At 37.1% G+C, this 13,858-nt stretch overlaps 1 protein-coding gene across 6 annotated transcripts in view; it reads right to left on the reverse strand.

The window, feature by feature from the left end:
* METTL15 (methyltransferase 15, mitochondrial 12S rRNA N4-cytidine) overlaps positions 1–13,858 on the reverse strand; it is a 224,294-nt gene that overhangs the window by 36,169 nt on the left and 174,267 nt on the right. For 5 of the 6 annotated variants that reach the window (XR_007921844.2, XR_007921842.2, XM_070072109.1 and 2 more), the window contains 2 exons: positions 6,740–6,931; positions 1,816–1,994 (listed from right to left, as the gene is read on the reverse strand). Coding sequence is in view for 4 of the 6 variants with exons in the window: in XM_070072109.1 (XP_069928210.1) it covers positions 1,816–1,994; positions 6,740–6,931 (371 nt within the window). In the remaining 2 variants the exon portion in view is untranslated. The remainder of the gene's footprint in view (positions 1–1,815; positions 1,995–6,739; positions 6,932–13,858) is intronic. The other variant, XM_051852121.2, reaches the window with a different exon arrangement.

Here is a 13,858-nt window from a genome sequence, read left to right on the forward strand (position 1 = left end):
TATTTACTAAAACAAAAGTTAATAGTATTACTAAAACAAGGTTTACCAATATATAAGAATATTCTCACTTTTACCATATCATTTGTTACAGCCTTAATGTGCTTTTCATATCATAATCTTTGTTAAAATAACTTAAACTGTTCCTATTACATATACCCATATAATTTCTACCTTAATGCCAACAGTGCTATCTCCCCAAGTTTATAGATTAAGAAACAGAGAGAAAAATTAACTTGATTTCTTAAAGGCAGATTCCCAGTTATGACTCAAATTCATGTGCTTCTAAATTGTACTATTCCAAATTAGTACTAACTCTGTCACTAATTAGGCTGCAGCCTTAAGCAAACTATTGCTTCTCCCTAAGTCTCAGTTTCTTCAGTTATCAGGTGAGATTTTTATTTTTTGATTATTTTCTAGGATATTCTCTAGTCCCAAACACTCATTCCCAGCACCAGAAAATTTTAGCTTTTCTTATGACTAAAAACTGTGACTTCTCACTGCTTTTCTTTTCACAGTATGAGAGACAGAAAACAATATGCAGAGTTATTTAAAAAATGACAGAAAGGATATGGTGGAGACATTTTAATGAGTCAGAGAGGGAAGAAAAAAAGGGACACAAGACAGGATGAATTTAATGTTAGCATGCTTGTATGAACTCTTTTTGAGAAAACAAAACATCATGGAATATTTTGTGTTCTTTTAACTCACAAGAGTTCTATTCTCACTTGCTTAAAGGAAATCTCAGTGGTAACTTGGGAGATCTCTGAAGTATGCAGCCTAAAAATTAAAGACTTAGTCAATTCTTACATTTTATCATCCTGATCATGTAGAATATAGCATTATTTAATTACATCATAAACAGTTACAATTGATGTCTATCCTTAATGATCTAAACTATGGATAACATGTAGAAGCAGCCAATAGCAGATTCTTTTCATAAGCTATACAGATATACCTTATTTTTATTTCTATAACTACTTAAATAACCTAATAGGAATCACTAAAAAGAATTTTAACACATTTGGTAAATAAAAATGATATAGGATTTCAAATGGTACAACAAGATGCAGAATTTACCATTGGAATTACATTAAATAACTGCAGGAGTTATATTTTACCTTGAAAAACTTTCATCATGAAATGCAGCTGTGAAACAACTCTGGCTTCAAACAGACAGGCTATAATAAAACGCCTCCTAGCTAGACTTAGGTTCAAGAGGTTTATGGTGGCAAACAGCAGAAAAGATGAAATGTTTCAATAAGCCCCTCAGGCTGATTTAGTTAGCATTCACAAAGTGGAATAACCTATACATCACATACCCTTTGTTAGCTGCTTGTTTAGAATAGATGTATGAGTCACTGGATTGTATTTTTGCAGTTGGCAATGCAAGTCTCCTTTTGCCCAAAATATTAAAATGCGGGAAGGTGAAACTAAAAAAAGTAATGTCAAATCTTATACAGGATGCTTATCAAGCACTGTGATAGATGATGAAATTCTTTTGGTCTCATCAGTGTTTTACCTTGGTAGGCACAAATGGTAAATTATCTCACATTAAAAAATCTATTATATTAATCAGTAAACTAAAGTATATGTCTGAAAATTGTGTTTATGTTGGGAAGAGGTGTTGGAGAGAGGAAGCACAAAAGACTCAAAGAAAGCTAACATTAGAGAAGGAAAGACAAGATTCTATCTTGCATGATTTCAAGTACAAATGAATCCCTCTGGGAATCTGTAGGATTAACGTGTGTGTGTCTGTGTGTATATCTTTTTTTCTTTTTTCTTCTTTCAGACACTGTTTAGAATTAATGAGAGTACCTGCAACGATGCTGGCAAGCTGCTGGGTTCTGGTGATGGGGTAGATGCTACGTGCCTGAACGATTGCTGAAGCGATTTTCTTGGCGTGCTTTTCCTCCCCGTATGTCCTGAGGATGGATGCAAGTGCCTGTTGATCTAAAGCATTCACAACATCAGCAGCGGTGGGCATGTCAGGGTACCTACGCACAAGAAGAGCCAATTAGTTCATTGACGTCAGATTTCATTGACAAGAGGTGAAACTGCAGAGTACTGAGAACTAAAAGTCAGGCAACACACTCATAATCTAGGAGAGCTTCTGAGATTTTAAAGTCAGATACTGAAGTCCTACAGGAATGAAACAGATTTTCCATTTCAAACACCCGTAATTATGCCATGTGGGGAATATTTGTAACATTCATCAAGGTCGAAGAGGCAGAAAGTTAAAGTATTTACCACTATTGCTCCTATAGATTTTCTCCCAACTAAAATATTGGAAAACATTTGAATTTAAGTTGTTGAAAATTTAAATTAGTTTTAATTTTTCTCGGCACAGAGTATATAACACTTGCTGATGACATTTGAATGAGCTTAAGATCTCATGAACTGAACTAAATCTGAGGCAAGTAATCAACTATCTGTGGAGACACAAACTGAACTCTGTCTATATAAAAAGGTACCACTGATCAATTTCCCTCACAAAAACCTAAACAACATTACTGGCAATAATGCATATGCCAAACATCACTATGGGGTAAAACCTGATAATCAACAATGAGTATTAAATAAGTTTGTACAGTAATTTCAGTTGCAGGGGTAAAAGACATACAAACCTTTAGCCAGATAGAAAAATTATAGTTACAGGGAATAGCATTAATCTTATTTCAGGAAAATGGGCCCAAGAAGTCTAACTGATGAGTTAATATTGACCTTACATGTTAGAAAGACAGCTTTGCTGATGGTACAGTTACTACTCATATACTTAATACATTCTACGACTGCAGGTACCACATTGGTGGACTTTTAAGTAACAACCATGTAGTAGCTTTAAAACCTGAGAATCCAATCAGAGAATAGCTGCCCAGAAAAACCTGAATATCTCCTTGAAAATACAAAACTACACCATGTTAACATGCCTAGTGACTCCAGGAGAAAATCTTGTTACTGTCATTGGTTTTTCTTTGTTTTGCTATGTACTTCATCTCTCTTATCAACATTGCTTTCCAGAGGCTATGATTATATTTTTGTCTGGCTATTGTGGCACTTTTATTAAAATGAGCATCTTTACATAGTAACTGTATTTGCCTGTCAATGGGCTTTGCTTGTTCAGTTTTCAGGCTGAAGATCGGATCTTTAGAGTCAGTTCAACCTAGATAACAATTCTGGCTGCCTTATCCATTAGGTAAGATTTTCAATTACGGAGCCTCAATTTTTTAATCTGTGCAATGAAAGCAACATTTTAACCTCACAGAATTGTTGGGAGAAGTAGAGGTACATCCATTTATTAAATGGATACTATATTGCCTGGCACACGGAAGATGTTCAGTGTAGGTCAATGTCCTTTAGATCTTTTCCAGTCATATATTTGCCAGTCATCATTCTTGGTTTAAATGACAAAATCCCTATTAGATCTTACCTAGTTGTGAATTCAACTCCCTAAACCACTGAGCACTAGAATGAACCTTCTTTTCCTTTTTTTTTTTTTTTACAGATTTATTTATTATTTGAAAGGCAGAGTTACAGAGAGGCATGGGCAGAGAGAGAGGTCTTCCATCCACCGTTTCACTCCCCCAATAGCCGCAATGGCTGCAGCTAGGCTGAAGCCAAGAGCCCGGAGCTTCTTCTGGGTCTCCCACGTGGGTGCAGGGGCTCAAGCACTTGGGCCATCCTCCACTGCCTTCCCAGGCCACAGCAGACAGCTGGACTGGAAGAGGAGCAACCAGGACAGAATCCAGCGCCCCAACCAGGACAAGAACCCAGGGTGCCGGCGCCACAGGCAGACAATTAGCCAAGTGAGCTACAGCGCTGGCCCCTTTCTACTTTTAAATAAGAAAATCAAAACAAGTGGAGGTTGGTAGAAGACAGGCATAATTTTATTTTATTTTATTTTTACACTAACATTGAATAATTGTGTAGACGTTTCCATAGTGCTACAAGGTAAAAGATTCCACACTGAGGCAGGCTAAGGGGTGGCTTTGGAATAGGCATACATGTGTTGAAGAAGTCCAGGTCCAAGACCTGTCCCACAAATTAACAGATTCTGGGATGTGATCTTGCCAATTCTCCAGATTTCACTGGCTTAAATTAATTGAACAAATGATACAAAGAAAATATTAACAGGAATACAAATCTATTACTTTCTCATTAAGAATATAATGACCAACAGAACTAGATTACTGAGTCCCTGAATCTATGAATTTCTTTCAGCTACATGACAGTCCTTATTGTAAATGGAAAGCTATTGTTAAAATTGAAAAGTGTGAGGCTGGCATCATGGTATATTGGATAAAGCCACAGCCTGTAATGCCAGCATCCCACATGGGTGCCTTTTCGTGTCCTGGCTGCTCCACTTTCTATCTAGCTCTTTGCTAATGGTCTGGGAAAAGCGGCAGAAGATATCCCAAAGTGCATGGGCTCATGCTACCCATGTGGGAGACTTGGAAGAAGCTCCTGGCTCCTGACTTCAGCCTGGCCAGGACTGGCCATTCTGGCCATCTCAGTAGTGAAACAGCAGATGGAGATACTTTCTCTCTCTCTCTCTCTCTCTCTCTCTCTCCCCCTCCCTACCCTCCCTCCCTCTCCCTCTTCCCCTCCCTCTCCCTCTCCCTGTAACTCTTTCAAATAAATATATCTTTAAAAATAGAAATTTAAAACAGCAAAGGATAAATTTAAGACTCGTGTATTAAACAGCAACAGACCAAAGAAAGCTTTTTTTTTCTTTTATTTAATGAATATAAATTTCCAAAGTACAGCTTATGGATTACAATGGCTTCCCCCCCATAACTTCCCTCCCACCCACAACCCTCCCTTCTTCCGCTCCCTCTCCCCTTCCATTCTCATCAAGATTCATTTTCAATTCTCTTTATATTCAGAAGATCAATTTAGTATATATTAAGTAAAGATTTCAACAGTTTGCACCCACACAGAAACACAAAGTGTAAAATACTGTTTGAGTACTAGTTATAGCATTAAATCACAATGTACAGCACATTAACGACAGAGATCCTACATGAGGAATAAGTGCACAGTGACTCCTGTTGTTGACTTAACAAATTGACACTCTTGTTTATGGCATCAGTAATCACCCTAGGCTCTTGTCATGAGTTGCCAAGGCTATGGAAGCCTTTTGAGTTCACCGACTCTGAGCATATTTAGGCAAGGTTGTAGTCAGAATGGAAGTTCTCTCCTCCCTTCAGAGAAAGGTATCTCCTTCAAAGAAAGCTTTTTGAATTCATCATCTTCACAGAATATATATCCCTCACAGCATATATCCATCACAGGATAGGATAGGCCATATTTTTTTGGCCTGGACTCCCTCTCATATTTGCATCTCTCGCTTTTTTTCTATGAAAGTATGTGAATCAATTTCCCCCTTCTTAATGCAATATACTTGCTTTTGATCTGTTAATATCATTCAGTAGGTTACAGTCTATGCTATCCATGGAACTCATTCTGTAAAGATTTATTTGCTTAACTCTGTAGCTATTAGGTATTAAATTACAGTGTAACTCTTGGGGGGCAATCTTATTGTCAAGGTCTTGGAGGAGAATTTCAGGGACACTGATTCACAGACTTAAATTTGCTGGTAAGTCTCTAACTTTGTTAACTGTATTTCAAAAAGCATCTTATTTAACAAGACAAAGGAAGAACAGAAATTTTCTTGACATTTTATTACCTATGCACAACTATCTCAATCACCAAACATGAGAATATATTTGCCTTTTACTTTTAGTCACTAGTTTTTAAATGATATATATTATATCTCTTTATGATCACATTCTTCATTCTATGAATGTCAATAATATGTGCAAAAGAAGGTATGAGTCTTAGTAACAACAAAATTCTACAAATATAACACAAAATGAAAGTTAATAGGTCACGCCACAACATGAGGAAAAGGCTATGTGTGAATAATTACCACAATATGAAGTCATCTCTGGTGGGACATGAAAGAGAAAAAAAGATTAAGCTTTTAGATATAGGTTGTTTGGTCTCTGTTCAATGTCACTACTGGGCACAGACATCGGTGAAAACCAAAGATCTTTTTTATACAAAAAGGAATTATTCCTATATTTTCCTAGAATGTGATCCTTTTTATACAATTTAACATATACGTACCTATTTGAATAATGGAGAACACACACTATTATTTCCAGTGTGGTGAGGAATGAAGAGTAGGTATCAAAGATATTCTATGCACAGTACTAGGTTTGATATAGAACCATAAATTTGCAATTTCTTTGGAGAGGCACAACCCAATTGATTGTACAAGAAATAGAACAACACACACAACTGCTAATCTCTAGGATATTGCCTTTTTTGCAGTATTTGCAAAGAATATGCTTTACATATAAATCCTTTTGTTCCCCATAAGAGACATAGTTGGGTGTGCATAAAAATGGAACCATTGTTTCATTATCATATTTAACAACATTGCTAGTAGTCCAAAAGCCCATATTGTATCTGTGGAAAAGATAATCATTGTGAAAGTAATATTCTTCACTATTTTCTGTAAAGACAGTAATTATTTTTCTTTTAGAATATCAAACCCAAAGAAATACTGAAGTCTATAATTAGTTGCAAACAAAACTATTTTTCTTTATGTATGGGTAGTATTATATGTGGGCATGTGATGAGAATTCTGTAGTCTTTAAAAGAGAAATTAAATTCAGAGTGTTTTTGAGGAATTGATTTCTTTTGTGAGGAGAAATGCTTTATCAATACTCACCTGCCACCATCCATCCTCATGTCTAATGGACCATCCTTCCGAATGGAAAAACCTCTTTCAGGAGCATCAAGTTGCATGGAGGAACAACCAAGATCCAGAAGAACTCCATCAAAAGTCCCTGGCTGTACTCCAGCTTTCGTTAATAAGGCTTCTGCTTGGCTGAATTGGCCTAACATGGCTCGGATTTGTTTACTGTGAATAAACCCAAGAAAGGAGAAAACACTTCTTATTCAAGTATTTGTTATAGTCTATTATCAATGGAAGAGTGTATAACCTATTATATGTTGATAACTGTTTGCCTGCCACATCCTTAGCATGATGTAAAGACATATGGATTTGGAAACTGTACACCTTTGGTTTCATCTGATTATTGTAATTGTATTCTTATTAATAAATGTAATTTATTGTATATCTTTGTGCAGATATACAACATGTTAATTACAGAAAACTTCCTTTTTTATATCATGCCTTTATTTAAAAAGTGTATAGGAAGAGAAAAAAATTACATGCTATTATATCAAAAGGATAACTTTAATGAGTAGGTTAATTTAAACATAATAAGCAATAGAACAGAAAACACAGGAAAAAAGACATATCAAATACATTCAGACCCATTATTTAGCTTTCTCCATGTTTTTCCTTAATTTAGGATAAGGGTCCTGTGCATCTACAAATTTGAGGAATAAGACTATGATTAAATGAAATACTTTCCTGCAGAAGCAGTATTTTAGATTTCAGCAGAGATTCAGAAATGGACAGAGCCTCTGAATCAACAGACAGGTAGGGAGTTCAGATCACCTTGCAGCTATACTAATTCTCCTTCCTACAATAAGTAAGGTGCTGCCTTCAGGGTTCTTCAAAAGCCTTAGGGCAACTGGCATGCATTTTGGAAGTGGAATGAGAAGCGAAAAATTGGGCAACACTCAAAATTTCATTCCCTCTACCTAATGTAGGGTAGAGTGAGTTTGGATTTCAATAGCATTGAAGAATTCACACTTACGATATTTACTTCTGTGTTATAGCCTATTCAAAGGGGAATTTCACAGCTCACTGTTATTTGTTTTTCAAATTCTGGTGAAAAAATATTTTAATATTTACTCATCAACAAGGTGTTGAATATCTGTTATGTGTGATTATTTTGGAGGGTATATAAAGATTAATAAAGCACAGCTTTCTGAGCTTTCAGTTAAGAGGAAGAGATGTATAAATAAATAGTTTACAAAACATCATGATAGGACCTCATAAAAGAGAGAAGAAAAAATTGCCATGTCCATATTTGGAAAACATGAGCACTAATACTAGCATTGATGAAATGGAAAAAATGGATAAAAAAATCTTGAGATTGGATGATATCTTATGAGTATTTTTTTCTGATAACTGATATTTCAATCTTTTCTCAATCCAACATCACTGCTGGGGACTGTCATTTTCTATCAACACATGGTGTTGGGGGGCAGTTAGGGAGGAATTCCTGTTCTAAAGCTATCAAGAAGGCTGAACACATGACATTCTATACCAGATAATATAACAGAAGTTTATCAATTTCATATATTCATAGCACAGGGTAAGAGGACACCACATGCCATGCAGGGTCATATGGGGATTGTATCCAGGAGCCAACTGAACACAAGGGGCTTGAGAAGCAAGTCTGATAGTATGAAGAGGTGTTTCCTGGTTCCCAGGAGAGGATGTGCTTGGCTTATTTGGATAAATCCACAGGCTGGCAGAGAACTGAAACTGCTAATCAGGGATATATACAAATTATACCTTACCCCTTTGACAAAGAAAGTTGTTTGTCCATGGAACTTTATCTACCAGAAAGTAGTGGGGAGGAGAATTTATGGTTACGTCAACTGAGAAAAAAATTATTTTTATGTATCACATATAATAATATATAAGAAATCAAATTTTTGTGTACTCATATTCATTCTCTGGAGAATCCTAACGAATAGCAGAATTACACAGAGAGGAAGAGAAGCAGAGAGAGAGAGAGAGCGAGAGAGAGAGAGGTCTTCCATCTGCTGGTTCACTCTCCAGTTGGCAGCAACGGCTGCAGCTGCACCCATCCAAAGCCAGGAGACAGGAGCTTCTTCCAGGTCTCCCATGTGGGAGAAGGGGCCCAAGGACTTGAACTAATACCTACTGCTTTCCCAGGCCATAGCAGAGAGCTGGATCAGAAATGGAGCAGCCTGGACTCAAACTGGCACCCATCTGGGATGCAGGCACCGCAGGTGTCAGCTTTACCCACTATGCCACAGTGCCAGCCCCTCTTAGGTGACACTTTTGTGCTGTATTTCCGCCTCCATTTCAACATGCATTTGTTATTGAGAACAGCTCACTTTTTGATACGGTGATGTTTATCATCTAGAAATTTTGGCAGATGTACTTATACACAGGATATTTTGATTATTGTATTGATTATGATCATTTTGGAATACCATCAAAGGATACCCTTATCAAAGAGTATTTTCATATACTGCAGAGATGGAATGAAGATACTGTTCTGTTCTGCATAATTTGCTCTAAAAGCATTACCTTTTCTGATCATTTCCTTTCTTTTATGAAAATATTTTCTCTATCTCTGCCTCTGTCTCTCTGTAACTTTGCCTTTCAGAGGCAGAGTCATGGGGTGGGGGTTGGGGAGAGAGGTCTTCCATCTGCTGGTTCACTCCCCAAATGGTTGCAATGGTCAGAGATGGGCCGATCTGAAGCCAGGAGCCAGAAGCTTCTTCTGGGCCTACCAAGTTGATACAGGGGGCCAAGCACTTTCCCAGGCCATTAGCAGGGAGCTGTATGTGAAGTTTAGCAACCAAGTCTGGAACTGATCCTCATATGGAATGCTGGCACTGTAGGTGGAGACTTAACCTACCACACCACAGTAGTACTTTCTCACTTTCTTAAAGTAGATTTAATCATTTGATCATAGCTCACACACTGACTTGAATAAATAAACATTGACTTGAATAAATAAATTCATCATCTAGAAATGATGAATTATGATTGTATTTCTACCTCTTAGTGATCCTTTTAAAATTCATGGTGGGTGACTGGTACAGCAGTGAAGATGCTATTTGGTTATAACCTCATCCTATAGTGAAATGGGTGGGTTCAAACCTGGCCCTCCTGCCAATTCCAACTTCCTGATAATGCACATCCTGGGAGGAAGTGATGGCAGCTGAAGTACACGAGTCCCTGACACCTACACAGGAGACCTGGATTGAATTCTGGGCTCCTGATCTTGACTTGGCCTGGCCTTGGCTGTTGCAGGCCTGTAAGGGAATGAACTAGCAAATGCAAGTTGTCCTGTCAGTCTCTTTTTCTCTGCCTTTCAAATAATTAAAATACACATTTTGAAAGCATTTACTCAGTGGAGTAATCTCTTGTTCTGAATTAAAAATTTAGCAGGCCCCATAACTTTTCCACTCACTCATATGTAATATAGTCGTATAGCCTCTATGAGTTGCGAACACAGTCAGAAGTAAGACTGTCCAGTACTCACTCAGGTATGAAAACAAGTAATAAGTTAATATTTAATGAGCATTTATTAAATTTCAGGTACATTTATAAATAAAATAAAGCATGACTGCAGAGTTACACCCCAGAAAATAATCAAGATAAATACATGAAGAAACATCGATTTCTGTCTGCAGCAGTTTAGATTAATCATATCAATTCTTCTACTGTGGAGGGGAGGTCCAACTAGCTAATTACACCTACCTATTTAAAAAATGGAGAGCTTTAAAAGGAGTTAGGATTTGAAGGGAGGAAAGCAAAGTACAAACAGTTAAGCTGGACATTGGAACAGTGCTATTACTTAAAGCCTCTGTTAATTTATAAGTGGAAGCTGAGTATGAAGGAAATGAGCAGAACTTTTGGCAGTTTCCTAGGATATGGGAGACAAACATTAGAGTTCAGAATTCATCAAGAGGGATATGATCAAGTAATAGCCCCACAATTTCAGTTGGGACCATAAAGGGTTAAAACTTCAATGAAACTACTAGAATGGTAGACCAAAAATAGAACACATATACTGAAATTTAATTTCCAATCAGCTTAAGCTTTACTGCATAAGGGTAAGAACAACATTAGATGAACTCTGCCAGAAACAACAAGAAATGGCACTTGGAGGCAGACACCTCTCAAATAAGTTGCATGACTTTTCAAAAACAGTGTGAATTAAAATACAAAATTGCTGGTTAGCCATGGAGATAAGATGACCTACCAAACTCAAGGAATATATAATAGAAGCAGACATACAGGAAAGCGAATATAGTTATCGTCATGAACTTAAATGACTAACATGCTCAAGAACACAAAGGACAAATCAGATAAGCCAGAAAAATTTCTACAAAAAATAGTAAATGAAAATCAGATCAAATGGAAAAGAAAAAAATTACAATAATTGAGCCTAAGATTTCAGTAGCTGGGTTTATAGATGCTTAGAAATAGCCTAAGAAGCCGGCGCCGCGGCTCAATAGGCTAATCCTCCACCTGCGGAGCTGGCACACGGGGTTCTAGTCCTGGTCGGGGTGCCGGATTCTGTCCCGGTTGCCCCTCTTCCAGGCCAGCTCTCTGCTGTGGCCTGGGAGTGCAGTGGAGGATGGCCCAAGTGCTTGGGCCCTGCACGCCAAGGGAGACCAGGAGAAGCACCTGGCTCCTGCCTTTGGATCAGCGTGGTGCACCAGCCGCAGTGCACCGGCTGTGGCGGCCATTGGAGGGTGAACCAGTGGCAAAGGAAGACCTTTCTCTCTGTCTCTCTCTCTCACTGTCCACTCTGCCTGTCAAAAAAAAAAAAAAAAAAAAAAATAGAAAAGAAAAGAAAAGAAATAGCCTAAGAAAAGATTAGGAACATGGAAAATAGTTCAACAGGAAATATTCAGAATGAATATAATTTGGAAAATATGGAAAAGAGTACATGATACATTAGATAATGGTGACAAGATCCAGCATATGTGTATTCCAGAAGAAAAGAGGGAGGAAAGGGTAAAGATAATGTTTAAAGATACAATTGCTGGGGGCTGGTGCTGTGGCATAGTGGGTTAAGTAGCTGCCTGCAGAGCCAGCATCCCACGTGGGCTCTGGTTTGAGACCCAGATGCTCCACTTCTGATCCAGCTCTGTGCTGTGGCCTGGGAAAGCAGTAGAAGATGGCCCAAGTGCCTGGGCCCCTGCATCCACGTGGGAGACCCAGAGAAAGCGCCTGGATCCTGGCTTCGGATTGGCGTGGCTCTGGCCACTTCGGCAATTGGGGAGTGAACCAGCCGATGGAAGACCTCTCTCTCTCTCTGCCTCTCCTTCTCTCTCTGTGTAATGCTGACTTTCAAATAAACAAATAAATCTTTAAAAATAAAATACAATGGCCAAGAGCTATCCAAAATGATTAAAGATAATAAACTATATATTCAAAAAGCACAATATGGGCTGGCATTGTAGTATAGCAGGTTAAGCTGCTGTTGGCAAGTTCCATAGTCTATAGTGGATTGCTAGTTGGAGTCCCTGATACTCTACTTCCAATCCTGCTTCCTAAGGTGCTTGGGAAGGCAGTGGAAGATGACCCAAATCCTTGGGCCCCGGATACTCACACAAGAGACCCAGATGGAATTCTTAGCTCTTGGCTCAGCTTGGCCAAGACCTGGCTGTTGTGGTCATTTGGGGAATGAACCAGTAGATGTATAGTTGTAAAATCATGCTTACAAAAACTTAATATACTTAACAGTACATATTTGAAAAGAAAGCTGAAAACTGATTACCTATGTATTCATTTTTATGATTTAAGAAAACAGCAAATTAAACACCAAAATGAGGAGGGAAATTAAATATAAGAGCAAAAAATTTTCAAACAGAAATGGGATACACAATAAAGAAACAAATAGTAAAGTTTATTCTTTGAAAATACTAACAAAATTCATTAACATTATAAGAATGATCAAAAAGAAAAGAATACACAAGGTACTAACATAAGAATGAAAAAGAAAATGTTACTACAGGCTCAACAGGCATTAAAATTGAGGATATCATTAAGAACATGATACTAGTAATTTTGAAATTCAGATCAAATGTAAAAGATTCTCAGAAATTTACAACATGGTAAAATTGACATAAGAAGAAATGTATGATACTAAAATTATTAAAGAAATTAAGTATGTAATTATAAAAAAGGCCCATATGGTTTCATCATGTATTCTTCAAACATTTAAACCACACCAATGTTATATAAACAAAATAATATCAATATATAAATTCTTTCAGAGAACAAAAAGAGGAAACTTTCAACCCAATTCACAAGGCTAACATAACACTGATACAAAGACATTACAAGAAAGTAAAGATATTACAAGAAAAACTAAATGTCAATCTTTCTCATGGACAAAATAATAAAGTAACAAAATTAATAAAGTAGGAGCAGACCAGCTCCAGCTACATAGGATATCTCTAGGTTGACATTCAGGTACAAAAATTCATGAAGCAGTAGAGCATGCAGGACAGAAGATAAGGAGAGAAGTTAGGATTGAAGACACAGCCTTTGTTTAGAATAGTAGGAACTTGAGAAAGGTTTATTAAATGAGCAGATAATAGAATTGTAAAAATTGATGAAGTTTTCTAATTTCAGGACAATATCCTCAAGAGATATCTGATACCAGAAAAAATACTAAGTAAAAATGAAGTTTGCCTCAAATACATGGCCTAACGGTTTCATTATACTTGGGTTCCTCACAGGGAAATTTAATATCATAAAAGAGATTAAAAATGAACAGGAATTTTGATAAGGAAATTTAATTTGTAAGAACTGCTTAACATCTTACTTTTTAAATATGATACTCAAACATTGTATCCTTGATTTCATGTAAAAACATCTGTTTCCTCTATTATAAAAACATTATCACTATAATGCTACCCCCATGCCTAATCCCCTCCCTATAGGGCTTGTACTCTTCCAATGCTTGACACTAAATTCTTCTTCTATACAGGTACAGAGCTTATTGATAATTCAGTTGGCACTCAGTACATGCTATTTTGTAATGCTACTTATCTTTTATACATGTATTCTGCTGCCTCTGCAACAACTACATGATCGCTTAAGGAATCCTCTGGACCACACCACACCCCTTTTTTAATTACT

Source organism: Oryctolagus cuniculus, chromosome 1, assembly GCF_964237555.1.
Source record: "Oryctolagus cuniculus chromosome 1, mOryCun1.1, whole genome shotgun sequence".
Taxonomy (NCBI): Eukaryota; Metazoa; Chordata; class Mammalia; order Lagomorpha; family Leporidae; genus Oryctolagus; species Oryctolagus cuniculus.